The sequence below is a fragment of the Tachysurus vachellii genome, chromosome 7 (genome assembly GCF_030014155.1).
Source record: "Tachysurus vachellii isolate PV-2020 chromosome 7, HZAU_Pvac_v1, whole genome shotgun sequence".
NCBI classification, from domain to species: Eukaryota; Metazoa; Chordata; class Actinopteri; order Siluriformes; family Bagridae; genus Tachysurus; species Tachysurus vachellii.
The window spans coordinates 15,451,515-15,475,931 of record NC_083466.1 but is presented as its reverse complement, the minus strand read 5'-3'; the positions used below and the strand labels follow the sequence as shown (position 1 = coordinate 15,475,931).

At 39.5% G+C, this 24,417-nt stretch overlaps 3 protein-coding genes across 10 annotated transcripts in view; 1 reads left to right on the top strand and 2 right to left on the bottom strand.

Annotated features, from left to right (window-relative positions):
- Window positions 1-1,326: 1,326 nt before the first annotated feature.
- Window positions 1,327-3,404, bottom strand: smim20 (small integral membrane protein 20). The gene is made up of 4 exons (XM_060874640.1): window positions 3,270-3,404; window positions 2,456-2,608; window positions 1,777-1,833; window positions 1,327-1,611 (listed from the first exon to the last, which is right to left on the bottom strand). Exons 2-4 carry the CDS (start codon window positions 2,562-2,564, stop codon window positions 1,571-1,573), a joined length of 207 nt encoding a protein of 68 aa, XP_060730623.1. The 5' UTR covers window positions 2,565-2,608; window positions 3,270-3,404; the 3' UTR covers window positions 1,327-1,570.
- plaa (phospholipase A2-activating protein) lies at window positions 3,122-12,908 on the top strand. The gene is made up of 14 exons (XM_060874639.1): window positions 3,122-3,397; window positions 4,426-4,619; window positions 5,574-5,674; window positions 6,319-6,439; window positions 7,835-8,002; window positions 8,292-8,427; window positions 8,595-8,764; window positions 8,928-9,079; window positions 9,542-9,761; window positions 9,879-9,944; window positions 10,324-10,395; window positions 10,471-10,578; window positions 10,669-10,836; window positions 11,374-12,908. The coding sequence occupies exons 1-14, from the start codon at window positions 3,249-3,251 to the stop codon at window positions 11,943-11,945; spliced, it is 2,397 nt and encodes a 798-aa protein (XP_060730622.1). The 5' UTR covers window positions 3,122-3,248; the 3' UTR covers window positions 11,946-12,908.
- tdrd7b (tudor domain containing 7 b) overlaps window positions 12,457-24,417 on the bottom strand; it is a 14,536-nt gene continuing 2,575 nt past the window's right edge. The window contains exons 1-17 of one of the 8 annotated variants that reach the window (XM_060874637.1): window positions 24,361-24,417; window positions 23,596-23,652; window positions 23,358-23,505; window positions 21,877-22,066; window positions 20,831-20,913; window positions 20,260-20,489; window positions 19,412-19,986; window positions 19,123-19,312; window positions 17,922-18,033; window positions 17,604-17,806; window positions 17,375-17,509; window positions 16,628-16,711; window positions 16,268-16,402; window positions 16,008-16,118; window positions 15,259-15,806; window positions 14,500-14,660; window positions 12,457-13,773 (exon numbers count right to left, since the gene is read on the bottom strand). The exon at window positions 24,361-24,417 is cut by the window's right edge and continues 68 nt beyond it. In XM_060874637.1, coding sequence (XP_060730620.1) covers window positions 13,553-13,773; window positions 14,500-14,660; window positions 15,259-15,806; window positions 16,008-16,118; window positions 16,268-16,402; window positions 16,628-16,711; window positions 17,375-17,509; window positions 17,604-17,806; window positions 17,922-18,033; window positions 19,123-19,312; window positions 19,412-19,986; window positions 20,260-20,489; window positions 20,831-20,913; window positions 21,877-22,066; window positions 23,358-23,502 — 3,123 coding nt within the window. In that variant the 5' untranslated portion in view covers window positions 23,503-23,505; window positions 23,596-23,652; window positions 24,361-24,417 and the 3' untranslated portion in view covers window positions 12,457-13,552. The remainder of the gene's footprint in view (window positions 13,774-14,499; window positions 14,661-15,258; window positions 15,807-16,007; window positions 16,119-16,267; window positions 16,403-16,627; window positions 16,712-17,374; window positions 17,510-17,603; window positions 17,807-17,921; window positions 18,034-19,122; window positions 19,313-19,411; window positions 19,987-20,259; window positions 20,490-20,830; window positions 20,914-21,876; window positions 22,067-23,357; window positions 23,506-23,595; window positions 23,653-24,360) is intronic. The other 7 variants (XM_060874631.1, XM_060874632.1, XM_060874633.1 and 4 more) reach the window with 7 other exon arrangements.

Here is a 24,417-nt window from a genome sequence, read left to right as displayed (position 1 = left end):
AGGATAGATATAAATATTAGATGGAATTAAACTCACAGATTATTCATTCAGTTTGCTTGTAGGTTAATACCGTACACTATAGTAGTCAAAGTTTCCAAACACCTGTGATTCCATGTGTGGTTCTTTCTCCAAATTGTTGGACACACAATCGTTTACATTAATAATACCCCATGCACAAAGTGAGCGACATGATGACATTGTTTGCTGAGGTTGGAGTGGAAGAACTTGTTAGTCCTGACCTCAGCCCCCACTGAACATCTTTAGGATGAACTGGAACACTGAGTGCATCCCAGGCCTCCTCACCTGACATCACTGCCTGACCTCACTAATGCTCTTGTGGCTGAATGAGCACAAATTCCCACAGCGACACCGCAAAATCTACTATTTTTCTTCCACACTTACATTTATAGTACTTATTTGGCATAAAGCAGTAAAGGAGATGCATTTACAGTATTTGACAGACGCCTGGCACCAGAGCAAGCTACAGAAGTGCATTAAAGGCTTTATGAAAAATGGATCCCGATACTGGTTCAATAGGTCATAGACCAAGAATACCATCAGTCTAAAAACTCTGTTGGGAGGTCAAATGGCAAGAAAAGCATACAAAAAAAAAAAAAAAACGTTTTTGTTTTTTTTTAAGTGCAAAGATCAGCCCTATTGTTTTCATGAATAGTGTGTATGTACAGTATTTAGCAATAAAACGTTCCAATTTGTTACTTTTTCTGTATTTATATAGCTTTCATCGCAAGAATTTTGATTCAAGATTATGTTTGGTTTAGTTTTTTTTTTAAATAAAAGACTCAATTGGACATTTTTCTGGGCATCACACATGTCTCCTAGCTGATCAGAATCAGGTTTATTGGCCAAGTGTGTTGATGTTGACACACACAAGGAATTTGGTTCCAGCTGTTTGTGACTCTCTCAAAAGTACAGACATAAATAACACTATACTATACAAGATAATACAGACTATACAAGACAATGCAGATGCGATACAATAGACATTATGAGTATTACATATCAGTCGTGATTTTTCCTGCCCGGGTTCTGGTTCTTGTCCTGGGAAGTGGGCAGAGGGGCACCAATTATTTTTTCTGCTGTTTTAACCGTCTGTCTGTTTCTGTCCTGTTTTGTTGCTGCACCAAACCAGATGGTGATGGATGTGCACAGGACAGATTCAATGACTGCAGTGTAGAACAGCATCAGCAGTGGCAGACCAAACTTCCTTAATTGGTGTAGAAAGTACATCCTGATTTGGTTGATGTTTTAAATTTTTGACATGTTTCCTTTTTTTCTCAAATAAAGTATGCATACTACCATGCTATATCCATGCTTTTAAAACCTTTATTCATAGCATAAAGTATCAAAGTAGTGACAGTCTGTACAGTGCGTTTCCCCTGCTCTAACACTCCCATTCAGCTTACAGTACTCACACTCTCTCTCTCTCTCTCTCACACACACACACGCGCACACAGGGGAGAAGTGTTTGGCTAAACCAGTTGCAAGTCTTTAATCCATGTCATCCAAACACATGCTCATGACCCTCCTCTCATGTCTCCTTTCAGTCACATCATGATTTCGGTTTAAATGGATCTGACCAGATCTTCACACCTAAAGAAAAAAAAAGACCAGATAACTGTAATCTGTGTTGCTGCTGTCTGATCAGTTTGTGATACAGAGAAGTGTTCTCATTCACTTTACTCTCAGGTATGTTTAGAATAGATTTGTGTTAATCAGTACTGGAGTGCAACTGTAACAGAGAGATAATATACTCACCAACGGGCTGAACATCTGCTTGATTGATTCCGGCTCGGTTAATTTTCTGGATTTGCTCTGTAGAGGATTTACATTAAGATTAGACACAGGATGGATAGATAGATAGATCTAGCAGAAGTGCAAAGAGTAGCAATTGTGCAAATAGACAAGTGCAGATAAATATGTAAACATATGTACAGCATGTAATATATAGATATATATGTAAACATATGTACAGCATGTAATATATATAGATATATATGTAAACATATGTACAGCATGTAATATATATAGGTATATACGTAAAAATATGAACAGCATCTAATATATATAGATATAGATATAAACATATGTACAGTGAATAAATATAAAGGCTATAAGATACACATAAATAAAATAGTGCAGATGTATGTAAAGCACAATATGTGTAGAGGATGAGGAGTATAAAAAATACAATATGTAATATGTACATTGTATGTATAATTGTACAGAAGTCATAAACAATATTTTTACACAATTAGAGATGATAAACGTTTGAAAAAATAAAAGTTTTATAAGAGTTGATGCCGTTTAATAACAAAAATGACTTTTAGCTTTTACGGTAATGTAATATTACTATTACTATTATTGTTATTATTATTAGCAATTAGCAAAGTTATCGCTAACAGATAAATGACAAACTTAAATGGGTTAAACTTACTGTAGTCATCTGTGTGAATGAGAGGATGGAAAAATATAGGATAAAAAGCCGCTGCTACCGCAGTTACGAAGCCTCCGAATATGAACACCGTTAATCTCCTGGTCGCCATGATTATTGTCACTTGTCAGAGGACAGAGCCGAAGATGCTATTTTCTTCCGGGGTAAAGTTCATGAAGTTAAAAAAATCAAGACAAAAAGTTACAATAGAAATGTACAACGTTATGTTAGTATATTTTGTACGATTTTTTTTTAAATTCTTATTTAAATCCATGTTAACAAAAATAAAATCTTCTAAGGGTTTTTTCTTCGGGGGGTAAAATAAATAAATAAATAAATAAATAAATAAATAGAAATAAATAAATAGAAATAAATAAATAATAAGTAAACATAATAAATTCGGGGGGGGGGAAATGGAAGCATGGCTAAATAAAATCAGTACAGCTTCGAGCTATATTAAGAAGGGTCTAAGCTCGTTAATTCATGGAAATAACACAAATCGAATTAAAACTGGGACTTTTATATTGTAGTTTTTTCTCAAACTGTTATCGTTTGTCCCCGCCTACATTCCGAAAGAACCTGCCGATTGGCCAATTTCTTTGGAGTACGAACTACTAGCCAATCGTAGCACACAAAACTAGATTCAACAGTCCAATCATAGCACAGGCTCTGTCCGAAAACAAATGGGGAGAATTATTACTGTTGCTGTGTCATCTCCGGGTCGCAATAGCTTACTTTTTTAGCACATTCATTTAGCGCCTCTGTCAACTAATCGCTTCTGAGGTAAAGTGCCACAATGGCTTCCCTTAGCACCTACCGACTGAGTTGCTCTATTCCGGGCCATGAGATGGATGTCAGAGGTCTCGTTACGGCGGGGTTTCCAGATGGAGCTTTTGTTTCCGCGTCCAGAGACAAAACAGCCAAAGTCTGGATGCCAAATTCAAGGTAGCCGGTTTGCTAGCAGTCCATCAGCTGTTTATAACGTACAGAGCGGATGTGTGTCTGAGACGTAAATAACGTCACTTATTAATGTGATCGTGTGTCTTGATGTGAGCAAAAGTCTGTTCGATAAACAACGGGCTAAATGTCCACATGCTAATCGAAACTGAAGCCTGTATTTCACTGGGACTTAAAGGCAGCTCCAGAAAAATACAGAAGCCACCTTGGAAATGTATAGATACAGAAATACAAACACGGATGTTCTGTTTATAAAGTAAAACTCAAGCCACCAAAGGATTGTTATTTGTTTAGAGTTTCGCACGTTTATTTATTTATTTATTGTGTATTTAATGTTTTTGTTTATTTTATTTGTTTATTTTATTTGTTCATTTTTTGTTTATTTGTTTATTTCTGTTTTTTATTTGTTTATTTTTTGTTTACTTATTTATTTATTTATTTATTTTTCATTTTATTAGTTTATTATTTTTTAACCTCCCATTGTACCAATTTCAAACTAGGGATCCTGACAAATTTATTTATTTTTTTGTGTATATATGTGTGTATGTATATATATATATATATATATATATAACATTCAAATGGTTAGTCACAAAAAAAAAATATTTCAGGACTTGACAATTTGTTCAGTTTGTGATTATATTCCATTAGAATCAGAATCATGTTGACCAAGTGTGTTGATGTTGACACACACAAGGAACTTGCTGTTTGTGACTCTCAAAAGTAAAGACATAAATAACACTATACTATACAAGATAATACAGACCATTTGACGTTATTTTTAAGTACAATAACTTTCGTTGTCGTGAGTAAAATACAATAACAGAATCCCATTAAATATGATTGAGTTTTTCAGTCTTGTCAGCCTTATATGGAGGATCAGCGAAGACCTAGAAAAATCCTGGAAAAAAGAATCTTTGATACAACATCATGAATTCTGCAGTGAAGTTGAAGTTTAGTCCAACAGAATCAATGCAAAATATATTGTCTGTTTACTTGTGTTTCGGGTTCTGCAGTGAGAAGAGGGGCTTCATAGAGATGCACTGCATGAACGGCCACACAGACTATGTGTCCTGCGTGTGCATCATCTCCCCGAATGAGACGTACCCCCACGGCCTCATCGCCACCGGCAGCAACGACAACAACATCTGCATCTTCTCTCTGGATCGACCCGATCCACTCCTCACTCTAAGGGGACATAGCAACACAGGTGTGTTTTTACAATAAGGAAGCCTGATAATGCTGCTAAGTCAGATACAGTTCAGTGCAGCCATTTCTCTGCTTGAATACACCTGGTCATCACCAGGATATAGGTGTGTGTCAGACTGGGGAAATCTGCTCTAATAACCTGAGTCTATAATATTCATGAGTGTAGAAAGATCTAATAATCGTTACCAGATGTCAGTATCATCCACAGCTGTAGTGAGAGCTCTGTGAATTAGATATCTCTTTTTTTAAGCCTGATACAAGCCAGGAGATTCTCTAAAAACTAACTTAAAGTATGAATATAATAATGCAAGAAAGATTCACAAATGAGACTGAAGTCTGTGTCTCAGGCCACTGATTAAGTTTGGAACCTGATGATAAATTAGACAGATGGGCAAATAGTATAACAGCTAGATTATCTCTAATCTTTCTAATGTTAGCTAGCATTATTGCACATATCACAATACAGTCTGTCCTCATCAGTCTGGGGAGCTCATACGACATTGGGCTGTGTTTCCCTTCTTTTTCTATTTGAAATGAAACCCATGCAGTGCATCCCCGACAGACCACTTCCAGGGTCTTACAGAAATGAATGTAAAAGAAGCAAACTCCATGATATTCTGAGGAGCTTTCAGTTTTTTTCAAAAGTACTGCACGTACGCGGGGTGACGTCATGACAACACACCTTGAGCCAAAGCCATTTTCGGTTCTCGTGCATTGCATATGAAGTTTGAGTTTAGATTTATTAGGAACTTTTAGAAATCCTTCTCATCCTTATGAAGCTGTCTGATATAGAAAGTCACAGAACTGCATCATAAAAGTTGAGATTATACAGAAGCTGAAATCTTTCTGAATGTAGCGTAGAGACACCAGGATCCTCAACATGATGATGATGATGATGATGGGAATAAAACACTTTATAAACACCAAACCTTAACAACTGTTGTGTTATTCGCAGTGTGTTCGCTCTCGGCTGGGAATTTCGGGACATTGCTGAGTGGATCGTGGGACACAACGGCCAAAGTCTGGCTTAATAATAAGTGTATGATGACCTTACAGGTAAACTCATATTGTGTTTACGTGACTTGATAATGCAGAGGGCTTTTTACACTGCACTTAATCTCGAGTTATCAACTTTCTAAACCCCAAAACGTAGAGAAACGCTTCACACTTTAATCATTTAGAAGCTCTGCTCTGAAGCACGGATAGCAGAGCTTTCGCAGTTTTATTGCTACATCATGTGTACAGTGTGAAACGTTAGTGTTACAGCTAGATTCTTAGTAACAGACGCAATCAGAAACCGAACAGCATGTACCTCACGGCACAAGCTTTGTACAGTCTGCTCAGTTTTATGCCACTGTAGTGTGTGGGATTTTTTTCTTATCCCCCCATTGTCTTTGTCTGTCTCAGGGAGCTTTATGTGGTAACATTTCTGCTTACTGATGTGAAGTCATGAGGCAAATAGTTACTGAAATTGGTCACAATACCTGCTTTTATCCAGACCTGGAAGTCGACGCTGCAAATATGTAAATAAGTAGGTTAAGTCAGGGTTTAGGAATGTAGAGTGTTAAATATCAGATGATGAACAGCCAGAATTAATTGTTAACCCCTGGTAAAGTACGAGCAGTGTTGAATGTCCAGCTGAAATGCAAACAAGTACAAAGACGCATGTTTGTTTATTTGTTCCTCTTGCTCGTTGTCAGGGACACACACAAGCGGTGTTGGCGGTTGTCATTTTGCCAGAACAGGGTCTTATGCTCACAGGATCCGCTGACAAAACTATTAAACTCTGGAGAGCAGGTCGTTGTGAGAGAACATACTCAGGTGAGTTTTTTTTTTCTTTTTTTTTTTTGTGTATGATGATGTATTTCCTTTTTAATTTAGTGTGTTTCCCTGACTGATCGTTCAGGAATAAAACACGACTGAGAGAAATTGTCAGCAGTGGGGTGGTGTGATGCAGTCCAGCACGAAGCAGAGTTACTTTATTCACCATGAATTTCATTGTTTTCCGACAGCAGCGTTTTACCAGTTGTTGTTTAACAAGCTATGGTTTTGAAGCATCTCAAGCTTCGGTTAATATTGTGGAACATCAGCGAGGTCTTCACCATTGTTTTGAAATTTGACCGATTTGCATATGACTAATTTGTGCGAATGACCCCAGGGAGATCTGCACTAAAACACTGAAACCTACATATACATTCAGATGACATGATGGTTGTGACACCATTACTAACCTGGAGCTTATCTATTAAAGAGTTTATTACATTATCTAGGACGAGTTGAACAACTTAGCAGAGCAGGAAATGTTTGCAGAAATACAACTGAAATAAAACCTGATCAGCCCCAGAATTGTTCATAATTGTTCAACAGAATTGTTCTACTACACTCACTGAGCACTTTATGAGGGACATCTTTACAATGACACATTCATGCAGTTATCTAAATCAGCTCATCACATGACAGCAGCGTCATGCAGCAGATCATGCAGCAGCTTCAAGTAATGTTCACGTCAATCATCAGATCATCTCATTTATCTCTGAGATTTTTGCTTGATTGTTGGTGTCAGATGGGCTGGTGTGATTATTTCTATAACTGATCTCCTGGGATTTTCACAAACAACAGTCTAGAGTTGACTCAGAATGGTGTAATAAAGAAACAAACATCTAGTGAGCAGCAGTTCTACAGCTGGAAACACCTTGTCGTCGAGAGAGATCAACAGAATGGACCGAATGTTTGGAACTGACAGAAAGACTTCAGTAACTCAGAAGCCACTTTGTGCAATTGTGATGAGCAGAAAAGTATCTCAGAATGCACAACATGTCGAACCTTGAGGCAGATAGGGCTTCCACTTCTGTTCCGGATCTGGCCGTTTATCCAGTAAAACACCTTTTGGGATTTGTTTAGTAGAAGTGATTCCTGCAGATATTTCAGGTGCACTTTCTTGCTGTGAATTCCATGATGCAGTCACGTCAACATGGAGCGGAATCTCACAGGAACTTTTGGAGCATCTTGTGGAATCCATGCTGTGAAGAATTAATTAGTATAGTGTTCCTAATTACGTGGTCCATGAGTGTATATACAGTATACTGCGAAAAGGTTTTATAATCTACTGGATTGAAAAATTGGCAGTAGCTTTTTTTCCCCATGTTTCAGCTGTTTTTAAATAGTTCACCACTAGGGGTCAGTAAATTCAAGTAAAGTACATGTTTGGTGTTGCAGGTCACGAGGACTGTGTCCGAGGACTAGCCGTGCTGAGCAGCCTGGAGTTTTTATCCTGTAGCAATGACACTAGCATCAGACGCTGGACGGTGAAGGGAGAATGCGTTCAAGTCTATCACAATCACACCGACTTCATCTACAGTTTGGCCATCTTACCCAACGGACAAGGTGCAGACACAGTGCGCTTTTAACAGGGATTTGATTTCAAACACAAGCTTAACAAATGAGAAGGGAAGGATGTAGGGTGACATCTCTAGCCGTTTGAGCTCTGGTGTGGGAAAACGAAGAACATTTTAAGGTAGAATTCATGAGGTCTGGATTCACTACCAGGACTTTGTCAGGCCTCAGTTTAAAAAAACAGTTTTTTAATTGAATGAATTCATTCATTTATTTATTTACAGGAGAGTTATATTAATGTCATACATGATTTCAAATGTTGTTTTCCTTCTTGTCTTAGACTTCATAAGCACAGGAGAGGACGGGAGCGTCCGTATCTGGAAAAATGGTGAATGTGCACAGACCATTTGTCTGCCTGCTCAGTCAGTCTGGTGCTGCTGTGTGCTGCAGAACAGAGACATTGTTATTGGGGGAAGGTATCGTGTATAATCTACACTCTCTGATCGAATGACTCCTATTTTTTGAAGTGCATGAATTGCGCTTGTACGCATGCAGCTAATTTTGAGAGTATTACACTAACAATAAGACTGTATAGTTTTGCAGATCAGTGAAGCCGTCAATAACATCGGTTTAATTTCCGCAGCGACGGCACGATCCGAGTGTTTACCGAGAGCGAGGAACGTGTAGCGAGTGCTCAGGATCTGCAAGCTTTCGAGGAAGAGCTCTCTAAAAGAACTATAGACCCCAAGATGGTAGACCTTGGAGGCATCAAGATAGAGGATTTACCAGGCAGAGAGCATTTAAATGAGCCTGGTGAGAAAAGCCTGAGTCTGTGTTTGTTTTAGTGATCTTAGATAGAATTAATATTAGTTAGCAATCCAAATTCAACTTCTTTGTATTTACCATAGACACATGTGGCTGAAACGTAACAAAGCTGACGTAATGAAGGTAGAATTGAATTTGCCTGTGTGTTTAGGGAATCGAGACGGGCAGACGCGTCTCGTAAAGGAAGGCGCTAACGTCGAAGTGTATCAGTGGAGCGTGACTGACAGCCGCTGGATAAAGATTGGAGATGTGGTGGGTGGCTCCTCAGAGCAGAACTCCAAGAGCGTAATGTATGAGGGCAAGGTAGGAAACTGTACACTAACCTCATTAACACTGTGAGAACATCATGGGATCATTCAAAAAAAAATGTATATATATAGAGAGAGAGAGAGAGAGAGATTTTCCAAAAATTTGTAATACAAACATTTTTGGTTGTTGAATTCTACAAAGGCATTTCCTGAGGCATTAGAGAACATTAAGAGATTAGAAAAGTGAATGAATTTTTTTTTTCCACCAAGATTTAAATAAAGTGTAGCTTTATTGCCAGAACAACAGTCTTCGCTGAACGTTTATCAAAGACGTCTCGGATACGTTCAACATGCTTTATACTTATCCAAATACAGCTCCGATGATTAAATGTACAGCCGAGATCACATTCCATGTACGATTCAGTGGAATGCAGTGTTATTTAACTATATGTGAATGAACAGTGTAATTAAGATCATAAGTAAACTTCTGGCCTGTTTCTCTCGCTCCTCTTTTCAGGAGTATGATTTTGTTTTCACCATTGATGTAAATGAGGGGGAGCCTCCCATGAAGCTGCCCTATAACATTAAAGATGACCCCTGGCAGGTAGCACAGAGCTTTCTGCAGAAGAATTCCTTGAACCCAATGTTCCTGGATCAGGTGGCTAACTTCATCATCGAGAACACCAAGGGGCACACGCTCGGCACAGCACCGGCCGCCGCTGTCGATCCCTTTACAGGCAAGCTGCTCACTACCATCGTTTCTCTTACACTGTTACTGCTTCTGAGGAGAATCTCGTAGGAGGTTAAGAACATTTAACCATCCTAACAGCTTTGTAAATGCTTTTTTTTTTTAGGTGCTGGACGTTATATTCCAGGCTCCACAGACCCGAGACAAGGCTATGGCACAGACCCCTTTACAGGTAGCTCTATATCCAGTAGGACAGTATTTTTACTGATTCCCACAGCGAGGAGCACAAACATTCTGATAAATAATAGCATTTATATTATTTTCTGGTTAAAAATAAATAAATAAATACACTTTTATTGATGATTGTCAGTTTCTCAAACTGGCCAGCAGGGATGCTCAGTAGGGAATAATGATGGGGTGGTGTGATTATAGGTGTACACAGAGTGGGGGGTTGTTGCCATCTTGAAATTTGTTATTTTCCAACGATGTTGCAGTTTTTATACAGACCCTGTTCATTTAAATCCGCTGTCTTGTTTCATATCAGCTCAATTTATCCGTGTCTTAGTATTACTATTCCCTCTATAGTATAATTATTATAAATGTGTATGTAGGTGGTGGGCGTTACATCCCCGGATCAGGACCTGCACCCACAGCGTCTACTAGTGTGGCTGATTCCTTCACAGGTAGGACATCACACACCGTTTGCTCGCGCAACCTTTTTAAATACACGTACAAATCTATCTCTTGTGTGTCCTCAGGTGCCAGTGCCTACTCTTCTGCTGCTCTCCAGAAATCCGTCACCAATATTTATTTCCCCAATACAGACGGTGTTATGTTTGCGCAGGCCAACGCTACAAAAATCCTTGGTAAGGTTTCTGCTTAAAGTTGTATGAATCTTTGATAAAGATGGAAGTACTGATTATGAATAAAAGCAACCTCCCAAATATGTGTGTTAGATAAGCTGCGGGAGCTGAACGGCAACGCTCCGGACGACCACCGGCTGAGCGATGAGGTGTTGGGCAATCTGGAGAAACTGCTGATCATGGTATCTGACCCTAAGAGCCAAGATCAGCCTACAGGAGAACAAATCCGCGTCCTCTGGAGGACCAGCCACTGGCCTGAAGGTGATACACAGACACGGGTTCATAGCAGAAATGACTGTTTCCTTTCTAACAGTGCCAGTTATATATCACGGGAGGAAAGTAGTTCACCCAGTTGAATCAGCTGTAATATTAGCACTTAATCTCTTTGAATCTGTTTTTGGCCTGAAGTTTAGCATATCAATAGGCGGCAGGTCGCTTTCACAGGTATCAAATGATTCCCTGTTTGCTTGCATTGCATTATCATTTCTGATGTGTTTTCTGGGTCAAACCAACTTGGTTAGTAAATGAATGCTTGCAGTTCTTGATAGCATACTGGCAAATGAAATTTGTGCCAAATAGAAAACAAAGGCATTACAGCGTGGAATAACGAATAATTAAAAATGCAAATGAGGCTTCAAGTTTAACCGTCTGTCTGCGGTACACTGGAAATCATTTGCTTGATCATGCCTTTGTGCAGATATCATCTGAACTGGATATTTAGTGTAGCTCATAGTGATGCAAATAATCATCTTATACCAGGTACTATATAATAATGATTATTTATGTAACTCTCCACAGATATCGTCTTCCCCGTACTGGACATTCTGCGTATGGCTGTGCGCCACCCTGAGATCAATGCTCAGATGTGTGGAGGAACAGAAGGTGAAAGTCTCTGTAACCACCTGCTGGGGCTCATGTCACCACAGGGTCGGGCACCCAATCAAATGATGGCTTTGCGTACTTTCTGTAACTGTTTCTCCGGATCCCGCGGCCGATCTCTGCTCCTAAGCCAGAGGGAAGCAGTGCTTTCCCAGGCAGTCGAGCTCCGCGCCGTCTGTAATAAAAACATCCACGTGGCGCTTGCCACTCTGTTGCTGAACTACGCAGGTGTGCTGCATGGCCAAGATGTTGAGATCGAGGCCAAAGCCCAGTGTTTATCAGTTGCTAGCAGTGCTCTGGAGGTAGTGCAGGACAAAGAGGCTGTGTTTAGGCTTTTAGTAGCACTTGGAACTACGGTGTCTGGAGACAACACGGCCAAAGATCTGGCACGCTCTCTAGGAGTTGCATCGCAGATTACAAAGTACGCCAGCGTGTCCGACCCAGCTAAACTGGGCGAGTGCTGCCGACTGCTGCTGGATGAACTGCAGTGATGACACTCGGAGCTCATATCTGACTGCAACTGTTTTACATGATCCTTTTACGTTGCAGTAAGTCAGCACTTAGGTTCTGTTAAATTGGTTCTGCTTCCTGGTGATGAATGACCGAATGAATGCATGATATGAATAAAATATTGATGTATAGTAATCTCTCCTAATGCAATGTCCAGGGTGATCATGACATCCTCTCTTTCAGGATTATATAGAAAAGACAAGGTTTGAGGTGGAGAAATGTCTGCAATGTAGATATAGACCTTACATGTGCGACAGTCTAGGAAAACCTTTCACATGGTGACATTTTCTACTGTATATAGTTTGTTATTGTAACATATAACTATCAAACATTCTCAAAGCTTGCTATTCACTGTGTTAGACTCTTGGTTTTGTAGAAACCAAGGTGTTTGCGACCACAGTATTTGCGACCACAGTGACTTCCGACAGCTTTTCCCCAGATCACCACAGTGACGAACAGAAAATGCTTGCATCGTAAACAAAACACCACATCTTTGATTCTTCTCCATGAACTTTATTTATCAAACTCTGTTCATGTGCAGTCTGTGCAGTTCTCCAGGTTATGCAGTTCATTTTTTATCAAGAAATATTGCTTTTTAGTGTTCATAGAGAATCTACACTGAATGCTTTAGCTAAATAAAACTCAGCCATGAAGCTACACTAATACTATGGAAGTAGCTTTAGTTGTTCAATATACCACCACGACTGTCACTTTTCTGCAGAGACCCAGATTCCATGCAGTCTTTTTTTAAATAGGAAAAGGAAGTCCCAAATAAATTATCGCAAAAAACCAAAGCCTTAGTTAAACCTGTGAAGCTTTGTTACATCTAAGGAAGAAATGAAATGATTCAATGGCTCTGTAAACAATTTCATTATACTCCATTGAGTTTGTTCAACTTGGTAAACCTTCATTTCTGGCAAATAAAATTATCTTGTTCAGGTTGAGTAATTGTTTATGACTCTAATTAACCATGCAGAATCTTCTGCTTTCTGAAGCAGAAGCAGCCTCAAAATCTAAAAACAAGTTTGGCGATTTTAAAATTGCGACAAAACAGACATTAGTCAAATTAAATATTCTTTTGATCTTTCCTCCTACCAAACAAAAACATGCCAGTAGGTCAATTGTGTGGTTGTGTGTGTGTGTGTTATTTCCCTGTGATGGACTGCCATCCTGTCCCATCCCATTCAGGATCCAATCTGACCTTAACCATGAGAACTGAGCGGTGTTTGAAAACCTTTTCACTGTACCTTAAATACAACTTGTATATCACATCTTAATCTGATGCATGTGCATTTTCATTGTTGGATTTTTAGTAGCTCCCTTATTTGACAAAGCTTCAATGGATCTTCCCAATAATTAAAGCTTAAAGGCGAGAGTAGAGTTGTCCTACAGGTAATGCAGTGCTTTGTGTATCATTCACCTTGCAGCTATGTTCGACATAATTTAGTAACATTTTAATGGAATAAACTCTAATACCTAAATGCATCTCCATTTTCTGGTTCAAAGTCAAATACAAGCATCATTTTCCAGAAAGAACCCAGGAATCCACACTCACAAAATTCTTCCAAGACCACATACACCCCAACCGTTACGCGGCTTTGGTGAGCTCCTCTGTAAATTCAGCCATGAGGTCATGGACCCAGATGTCACTGTCCTCTTGAGACGTATCTACCAGGTAGACAGTGAGCTTGCGGTCCCATGGCTGTTCTGCATCCCGCACAGATTCCACCTGTGCCACCATAGCTTTTTTCTCCACGTGGTTCCTGAATACAATGGAAGCTTCTTCAGACCACTGCCTGGACCTCACTCCTGTAAAGATTGCAGAAAGCATTAGGGGCTTGCTTTCATAAAGCGTGAACCAATTCTGTACTAATATAATAACAGTAGAAATATGCATCTCACATGAATCATATTTCATCTCACATTGCAAACGTTAAACAATTAGTACGACAAGCAACATAATGATTCAATCTAAAAAAGAATGTCCTTCTAGCGAATATGAAATAACTTTCATACAACCAATAGTGTCCACCACAGGTCGCTTTCTACTCCAAAGGTTGTCTTTAAAAAGGTATTCTGTCTCCCAAACTACTCATCCCCACAAATCCCTTAAACGATATACTATAAATATTCATAATTTAACATGCGATCTCCAATGATGTCCCAGATTTCTACTGTAGTTTACTGTAGTTTGTCTATTTTCATGTTTCCTACATCACCCACAATGCTTCTATTAAAAGTCACCGTTACTGCCAGCAGAGTCCCACTGTGAGCCCAAATAATTCATTCAAGGTGGACTGTTCCTTTAAGACAATATCTTGTGAATACCCATAATTAACGTTTGAATAGTGTTCATCTAATCCTTTATGGAAGAAACAAAAAAGTTTACTGCACCAATCCTCATACATGAAACTGTTCTTTAATTATATTGAGGCGATTTTCTGTAAATAGAACTGATTTTGAATTACAGGCTAAACAATCACAAGGAAAAACATCAAAAGCAGAGTAACAATCTCAGTAAGTGTGCTGTTTTACCTGCCAGTTGAGCAGTGATGCCCTGGAACGGGAGCTGCCTGAACTCCTGCATGAGAGGCTTCAGCATGGTGCAGCTAACCAGCTCATGCCTACCGTAGTCTAGCTCATAAACAGACACTAGTCCGTTGCTCAGAACTCCTTTCACTAGCACTCGATGCCAACTAGGAAAAAAAATGGTGTTTCCATGTGGGATTACAGCTCCATACAGCACATGAAGCTCAGATTAATGACAGAGACAAATATCTACAGTTAGACAATTACATGCGCTAAACTCACTAGTGCTGCAGTCGGTGTAGAATTCGTTTAAAAGGGGAAACATTTTTTAATTAAATTAAAATATGGTTAATAAGGTAAATGTGCTGAAAGTGAGAAATGCATAATTGTATAATTACAAATGAATAATTATAAAAAACAATGACTAAAGGGTAATTAGTTTGATTTATAATTATTTGGTGTCAATATTAATAGTGTTTTTTGAATTTTGAATCTAAAAATAATTCAGGCCAATCAAACGATTTGCACTAGACATTAATTATTTCAGTTCTTCATTCATCCTCGGTAAGAGCTTTATCTTGGTCAGCATGTAGGTGGATCTGGAGAGAACAGAGATGATCTTTGGGGACATGGAAAACTTGATGCAAGAAACTAATGGGACAATTGACTGATTAAACATTCTGTATAATTAAAAAAATGTATACGAAATTCCAATGTTCTGCACATGCTGCACTGTGAAAAAGTGTGACACTTCTAACTACCCACTTGTTTTCCACTTTGGCTGCATACACCTGGTTCTTTTCCACTGTGACTGGCCTCTCATCTGTCTTGCTGTAGTACAGAATCATCTCTTCCATTAGGATAACCAGCTTGTACATATCCTGCCATGGCTGGAGCACAAAATGACCTGGATGGCATGCAACTGACACATAAATGTCCATGTTCTGTCCAATCTGAGGGAGATCAAGAACAGGTGGCAGAGTCAGACCTCCAGACAGGGTGCTACAGGAACCTAAATGGGGTGCCAACCCCTTAGGTGGGTGGGAAGGCTTTCCTGCTCTGTTGGTGCTTGGGCTAGAAGTGGCAGTAGATGGTGTAGGGGTAGTAGTGGGGGCTTTGGGGGGTGTATCTGGTGATGTTGTTCTAGTAGGGCTCTTCAGAGACCCCTGGCTGCTCAGGAAGACATCGTCCTGGTTCTTCCAGAGGTCCGAGTTGGCAAGCTGGTGGTTCAGGCTGTGGCTAGGGTCATGGAAGCTCTTAGTAGTAAACAGATAGACATGGGCCAGGCGCTTGCTCTCCTCCACTTTAACAATCTGGAAAAAAAAATTATAGGGTGATTTAAATGAAGTTTCACTGAGACTCGTTTCACATGGTACCCAATCTCTTGTAGTACTAACCAGTAAGCACATAGGTGAGGCATGAATACGTATATATGATGTATTTACTCTAGAAATCTTTATCATGATTCCCCATGTAAAACTTGTAATAAAATATAGCTTTTATAAAGAACTGGCCTTCAAGCTGCAGTCATTGCAATGGAGAGCTGTGTCTCTTAACCACTGCACTGCATCTGGAGTCCAGCAGCCCACACTGACAGGCAAGTTTGCCAAACAACACTTCACTACCTGTGTAGAGGTAGACAGAGATGATCAAATACACATCCACATAATATTCTAGTATTTGCAGTGAGCCTGACCAACAATGTTGTGTTTCAAACAAACATATAGGCAACATTTACATGAATTTTGCTTTGCATTCAAGCTTGCTCTCTGACCTGGGGTGGGATTGCGATAAGGTCGTGTAAGAAAGGCTGCGGGATTTCTCTCAGCTCAATGACTTCGACAGATGCCTGCACCCCCATATCCACAAACAGGATGTCCAACACCCGGCTTCCATGCAGGTTAGTTATCTGCACATTAGGAGGAGAAAGTTGATCTTAGTTTCACGTTGATCCACTGAAATGTGATAACAACACTTTTATACTGGGAACATTTCCAGAAGTCTTTTTAACCCCACGGCACTTTAATTACATGCTGGGGTTTACTATATTCTCACACTACATATCATTGTGAGTGAACCTTTTTAAAACATGTTCAAACTATGAAAACCCATGTGACCAAGCCTGCTCTCTCACCTCAACTCGAGACCATTTGCCTTTGTATCGAGCCAGACAGCTTTTTCCGCAGAAAGGTCTAGACACCAGAGACTCTGATGTGACCTTGTGGACGAAAAACAATACAGTGTCGTCATTTTATAACAGGGATTTTAAAAAGGTACATGAAAAAAATTGTTGCCCTAAATTACTTAAGTAATTTTTGAAATACTGTATGTATTTAACTGCATTAATATATTTAACTAATTTAACTTAACTTATTTTAAATAGAATACTGTGTTTTCCCCCTGTATATTAATGCATTAGTTTTGACAGGTATAAATACGTAGGTGCTATTTAAAGTACATTATGCAGAATTAACACCAGCATCTCATTGCTTACTAAAATATGTTGCACACAGTTTCTAATCTGATTATGTTCTTTAATCAGTGACTGTCTTGGCAATGAATTGATAGAGCCTTTAAATTTCTGTTAAATCAAAATTATGTGCGTATAATCAGTAGTTCATTTTTATTTAACAGGTTACTGTTTAATGTTTCTTAATAATCCTACTTGTTGCAAATAAAACTGTTAAACAACTACATATTTATCAATAACCACATAATAACTGTTGTGGAAATCCAAAGCCTGTTTAATTTAAAAAGGCTGTAATGTCCGTGAGCTAATCGAATTAGATAAGCATCTTACTGGCACAGTAATGCATACCCAGACCTCAAATGCATAGTTTTGCTTTGTCTATCGCTTACACACCCAGTACGCCCTTTGTACCTGGTTATGGAAATGGCTTTCTGACTTCTCCAGGATTTCACTGAGTTTTGTCAATCCACGAGAGGGCAGCTGGCAGTAAAATGTTCCATCTGAACACACACTGGTCACACTCACATTCTTGTAGGTACTATTTGTCTACAAGACAAAAATCACCTTGTTACAAAAAAATTAACAAACCTTGGCACCATCAAATAATGTGCAAAAATCTACTGGTGGTTATGTTGCATACCTGCAGAGGGCTCTCTAAAGACTTCTCTTGCAGAGCTTTCAAACAGGAAGCGTTGATATTAATGTCATTTTCCTGTGACGTGTCATATAACACCATCAACGGAATGTCTTCTCGTTCTAGGATCTCAGCCAGTAGGATTTTACCACTTGCCATGGAGTCAAATTTTTTTAGCACTGCTGGCTCCAGAGCAAAGGCTTCGAGGCCTAACACACATCCAGTAACTTGCATCAATACTACATCCATTGCTGTGTAAATATGAATAGTGTAATATCCTCTAAAGTATGTAAATGAATCATGAAGAATATTGCTGGAACTCACCAGCCAATTTACATTTGGTAGCTTGGAAAGGCAGTGTGAAAAATTTCTCATGCAATTCAAGCAGCTTGCTTTTACTAACATCATCAGAAACGCCATGATCCACATAATAAACCTAGAACAAGTCAACAGTGGTAAAATTATTAACTGAATCACTTTATGAATTGTACACAGTCTTAAAATTTCTGTAATGTACTTAAGCTGGGTTTACAGTGTATTAATTGAGTACTGAATATAATTTTTACATCCACAATTATTTGGATGTGAGTTAAGATAAATGGTCTTCGAATACACAATGCGATGTCCTCAGCAGAGGCAGATTTAGTGCTTTTGCACCACTCACTCACTCATCTTCTACCGCTTATCCTAACTACCTCGGGTCACTGGGAGCCTGTGCCTATCTCAGGCGTCATCGGGCATCAAGGCAGGATACACCCTGGACGGAGTGCCAACCCATCGCAGGGCACACACACACTCTCATTCACTCACACACTACGGACAATTTTCCAGAGATGCCAATCAACCTACCATGCATGTCTTTGGACCGGGGGAGGAAACCGGAGTACCCGGAGGAAACCCCCGAGGCACGGGGAGAACATGCAAACTCCACACACACAAGGCGGAGGCGGGAATCGAACCCCCAACCCTGGAGGTGTGAGGCGAACGTGCCCCCAGGCTTTTGCACCAAAAGCTCTATTATACTGAGGGCTTGTTTCTGTTCATGCAACTCCATTTTCTGCAGTAGACCAGATTACACTGACTGAAGACATCGGCAGAATTTGGTCATTTTCTTTAATCACAGGTCTGCCACTATAAGATCATCATATCATTTATCATACATATTTTCATGTGGGTTCTAGAATTTGGACAGGATTTACAGCAATCAACTAACAATCTTAAAGAAACACTGTAATCACACAGTAAATCTGGTAAAGCTGGTATGTAGACTTGACCATCACACCCACATGTGTCACTTCCCCAAAATTGTGTTTTGGGTTTCAGCATTACAATATCCATGTGCACAATGCGAGATACACGAAGACATAATTTGCAATAACTGCTGTAGAAAAAGGTGAGTGGCCTGCACAGAGCCCTGACCTCAACCCCAATGAACACCTTTAGAATGAACTGAAATCCTGACTGCACACCAACCCTATATCATTGTCTAACTTCACACTTAAGTCTAAAATTCAGTGGAACACACCTTGACTTTTTCAGACTTGACTTCACACACTTGTGCACGGAGGATTTCGTCCTCTTCTTCAGCAATGACTGCAGTTAGCTGGCCTGATGTTGGTAAGATCAGTGGCTTCCTGGTGTTATCCTGTCTATAGAATTCCTTCATATCATCCTCCAGCTTTTCCTGGGCCTTGGAATATCCCTCACCTATATATCTGTTTACATACAGGCAAATCCAGTGCTATTTCTTTTTTGTTTCTGAATGAAATCCTTTTTATTACAAAATTGGTGAGTGGATATGATCTTCCTTTTACCTGAGAACTACATTGTTAGTGTTGCTTGCCTCGACCACCAGTACTGAGGGGTACTCCTCCTTGGGAATGAGCAGAGGAGGTACAGACTGAGAACTGAGACGCCTCCCTGCCTCCTCTCTGGCCTTCGGGTCTGTCAAGTCTGTCTGATTACAGTTTTCATCTTGTGATTCCTTCACATACAAAATTGCCCTTTTGGGATTCTCTGGCACAGGATAGTCAATGGTGCAGATATCTGAGAGCAAGAGAAGGTTGTCAAGTACATACTCAGGCAGATTGGTCTTGTGGGTATCGTGGTAGAGTTTTGGGAGGGCATGAGCCCATAATCCACTGCTGTACTTAAGAAGCAGCTCTGCTAGATTTTGTTTGATATCCTCGGGTAGAGTCTTGGGGGATGCAGGTGGGCTTGCTGAGTTATTCTTAGGTTTTCTGGACACTTTCTGGGGCTTTGGAGGTGATGGAAACTGCTTTTCTCTTGTGTGCATCATTTCAAGGCAATAAGTGTTAGAGGCTTGGCTAACATCCTTGGCAGGGTACAACAGCAGCTCCTGAGACTTGCTACTGCATGATTTCTCAACCTGCACATTGGAGAAAAATCCACAAAAAAGCTTTTTAAAAGTAATTTAGAAGTAACAACTGAGTTTAAAAGACAAATATTTATCATATTACTTATTCTATATCATATAGTTATTCTATACTATACATGACCAATATACCAAAAGTAATCAGCTGTTAATCAACAAACAGCAAAAAACATCACAGAACTGGGGTCTACATGCATAATCCATGTCTGTGGATTACTCTTTGTAAAAAACTGAAAGTAGATTTGGTCATGCTATATCTGAACTTACTGTGCAAATATGGGTCCACTGTTCCAGATCTTTCAAAGCTTCACTGGGCAGCTCTTGCTTGTATAGTTCCTGGTATAACTGTGGAAGTTTCGATACCCAGAAGCCATTGCTGTGCTTGCTCAGAACCTCTTTGAGGCGGGACTGCACCAGTTTGGGACTGTAGAGACTTGTCTGTGTCCGTGTTTTTGATGGAGGGGTGCTTTCATTAAGGTTTGAAGGAACTGGAAATGCTCAAGGAGGTCAGAATAGAAACATTGTGCAATTACAGGCAACTGCCTAGTAGGAAACCACTGGAAACTGAGCGTATACTGGTATTCATAAATTTGTATGCAAATAAAATTTAAACAAAGAATTTGAAACAAAATGCAGGCCCTTAATCCAGGTAGATACCTACAATTAACATCAACTTGTTTGAATGTCTCTTAGAACCCACTCAACCGGCAGCTTTTAAAGGCACTCCATGGAGACCAGGGCCTGACATTCTGGGTAGTTAAAATGCTTTGTTTCATTTGGATGGGCCCCAGTTTTCTGCTTTGTTCCAATGAACTTAAGAAGAATGAAGCAGACTCACCAGGGCTCTGTTGAGGGTTCCTAGACAGGTGGGTGTGCACTTCCTTTTGGAATCTAGATGGCAGGGTCATCCTTTTATCTGATCTGGAAAAGAATAATAGTCTGAATTTAAAATGAAGCCTTACTGTATTTTGCATGATGCTCTATAGAAATTGATTTAATGAGAATTAGATGCAAAGCAACAAAAAAAAGTTATAGCGTTATAGTATAGTGAAGCATTTTTAGAAGTTCAGCATATTTAGTACAAAAGAGCCGTGTTTGAAATTGAGCCCTGCATCATGTCCCTCAACTCCAACTGAATTTGAACAACATCTCAGAAACATGTACTGCTTTGCAACAGGTTTACTCGTAACATTTCTCTACCTCGCAACCCAAAACAAATCCTGGATAAATACTATAGATGACTCATTCAATTAACTTCTATTACAGACGGTTCTTGTTTATTTATTTATTCATTTGATACTACATGTCATATGCGCTGAGCTTTCACCAAATTCTGCCAAAAGACAAAGTGCTGATTCATTGCAGACTCATTTAGAATTGCTAAGCTGGGATGGCTGGAGGATTAGCAACCTCCGGCTCAGTCATTTAGCTATGCCACACCAGCTCTCTGCTCTGTATTGTTTGTATGCCACAGCTAGATATACAGAAAACAGCTGAATGGGTGAAGTCAGTTGTTTACTGTGAAATGGGGTGATTGCTGGCTGGAATGATTTTACATAAACATGGGCACACACATAAAACACACACACACACATACACACACACACGTATTCCGCTGCTAAATACACACCAGACTAAGTGAACATTCAGACTCTGCATTTCTTATTCAAGTCACAGCGAGAGAAGACAGAAGTCAGGGGGGAAAAGGGGGAAGAGGAAATGTTTTTCCATCCACTCCCAAGTGTCTCAGGATAGCTCTGTCACAATTTATGTGTCTTTTGCAATGCTTTATTTAAGATAATTCAACAATTCTAGTAATAATCTGCCCATCTTTGCTCTTTCAAAAGCAGTATGCTTTCTGCTAGCCATTTTATTCTCTCGTACCTCTCATACCTGTCAGAAGGCAGGCTGCCCCTACTGCTGGGCGTGTTTGGTGGAGTGTTGTGAAATTTACTGCTTCTCCCATCAGGCTGAGTGTCCCTCATGCTCCCCGTGCGACCACTGCCTCGACCCTGGCGACCCCGGTATTCAGGTTGCCTCAGAGATGTCCTGGGTTTGGCTTTGGGAACAAAGTCTATTACACACAGCAAAAACTCATGGCAGAAAAACAGTAAATGTGCATAGTCTAGTTTAGCAAGCTGTTAAACACATGTAGAAAAATGTGATTTTGTTCATGTAAATTCATAGAATATAAAGAATAAAAAGCTTTCAATAGTCCTGTGACAAGAATTATACTCTCCGAAGCGCACACTTAAACAAATGGATGCAATGTCATCATACCTTTACACCAATTCCTGGTTGAAACAAACACCTCAACAAATCCCAGCCATCCTAATCATAACCTCCTGCTTATATTCACTAACATTCCTACCTCAGAGTGGGAGGGAAAGACGATGGCATTGTACATCCGATTAGTGCAATCTGATGCAATAATGTAAATGGTTCCTTTTTTCCAGTCTTGCTTCAGGGATATATATGATGTATCTTCACCCAGACTGTTCTTGTGCTAAACTCTCAGCAAATTGGAAGCCTTGGCAAACCGGTGAGGAGAGGAAAGCGCACTCACTGATTAATTAAAGGAGATAAACAACATTCGAATAGCAAAAGCACTGGTAGTTATGTGCGTCTTCATTCAGCTCCTTCTCTTCTGTTCCATCTCTCTCTCTCTCTCTCTCTCTCTCTCTCTCTCTGTTGCATTCTCTCTCACTGCATCTCTGATCTGAGCGTGAATACGGCTGCTGTTTTTCTGCTGTATCATCCTACAGCTCTGTTGCTGCACTAAGATCCTGTTCCAGGAACAGTCTCAGCACTGAAAGCCCAGGAAGTTAGCGGCACAATGTACAGGCTACTGACTGACCTCATAGAGAGCTTTATTCTTAGCATCCTTACGTCCTCATAGGAGTTTAACTAGGACAGTCATCTTAAAGCCTCACTCCTAAAATATTTGTGTGTACAAGATGCTTCTTTATCTAAGGAGGAACAAATTGTATCCATGCTCCACGCTCAAATCATTATCGGCAACATACTTTAAGTTGTATAATGCAATGACCATAAATACCTGCAGTGAAAATGAATCAGCACTTTCCATCTACTTGTGCAAGGCAGAACGAATGTCCAAATGTTCAAATTTTGGTGTGCATTCTTGTGGGAAAATTAATATATGTATATATATATATATATATATATATATATATATATATATATATATATATATATATATATATATATATATATATATATATATATATATAGATAAATGACACACACACCACACACACACAAATATATATATATATATTTGTGTGTGTGTGTGTGTGGTGTGTGTGTTTCATTTACTTTAGGAAGTATATGTAATGTAATACTACCATTTAACACCAGAGGAGAAATGGGTTTAACTCTCATTTGGCAGTTGACCATTTGAGGCCGGCCAGACTTCTTAGCTGCATGCTGTCGAGCAACTAGTTTGGTGATGTTTTCCTTTTCATTCCCATCCACAGTAGAATAACACATCACCTAATAAAAAGGGGAAGTTCAGAAGAAAATAAACAGCACCCATCCACAAGCACCGCAATGTGGGAAGGCTGATAAAACAAGAACACATACAGAAAGGCCAGCTGTCTCTGTAACCTGGCATGCTTTTTTAAATTCTGCAGCTCACGTCTGCTGAGACATTAAGATGAGGTCTATAAGATGCATACATGTCCAAAATGCTATTATAAGTATGGTGCACCCAGAAATCTGGAAAATTTTCAATTTCATTTTCTGTCATCAATCATATATTGTATATACACATCAGATATTTCAGAAATCCCCAAGATGCAATCTAATGTCATCACAACTAAAAATTAGACATCATACTCATACTCCCAAAGTAACTTCTACGGTTTACATACAGAATCCTATTAAGAGTGAGATCCAGTGAGAAATTAATATGCAGCAATTTGTGTGTCAGCTATGAGCGATTATGACCTTGAACTAAAGTTCATTAATTTTGCATGACACTGACTGGAGCAAGGAGCATTATTAAAGCGCTAGTGTCAGTAAATTTGACATAACTAAATATTTCCCCCTGAAATATTTAGGCTGAAAATGCACTCAGTAAGTAATCTTTAGAAAGCTATTCAAAGACAATATTATATATACATAAATATGATGGTATTATTAAATGAATCATATAATCCCTGTAAAGTCTACAGGGTGTTTTTCTCCCACATGAAGAAGATTGGAGGAGACATCATCTTAAATTGTTACAGGGTTGGATTAAGCTCTCATCTTCTACTACAGCATGAATATACCAGCACCTTCAAATGACTCATTTGTTTATATATATGATAGAAAAAAGAAATTCTCTCAGCAGTTGCAGCTTACTTCCCCAGAGCGAGTCCTGTCCAGCTGCACCACAGACGACATGCTGTGCAGCAGGGC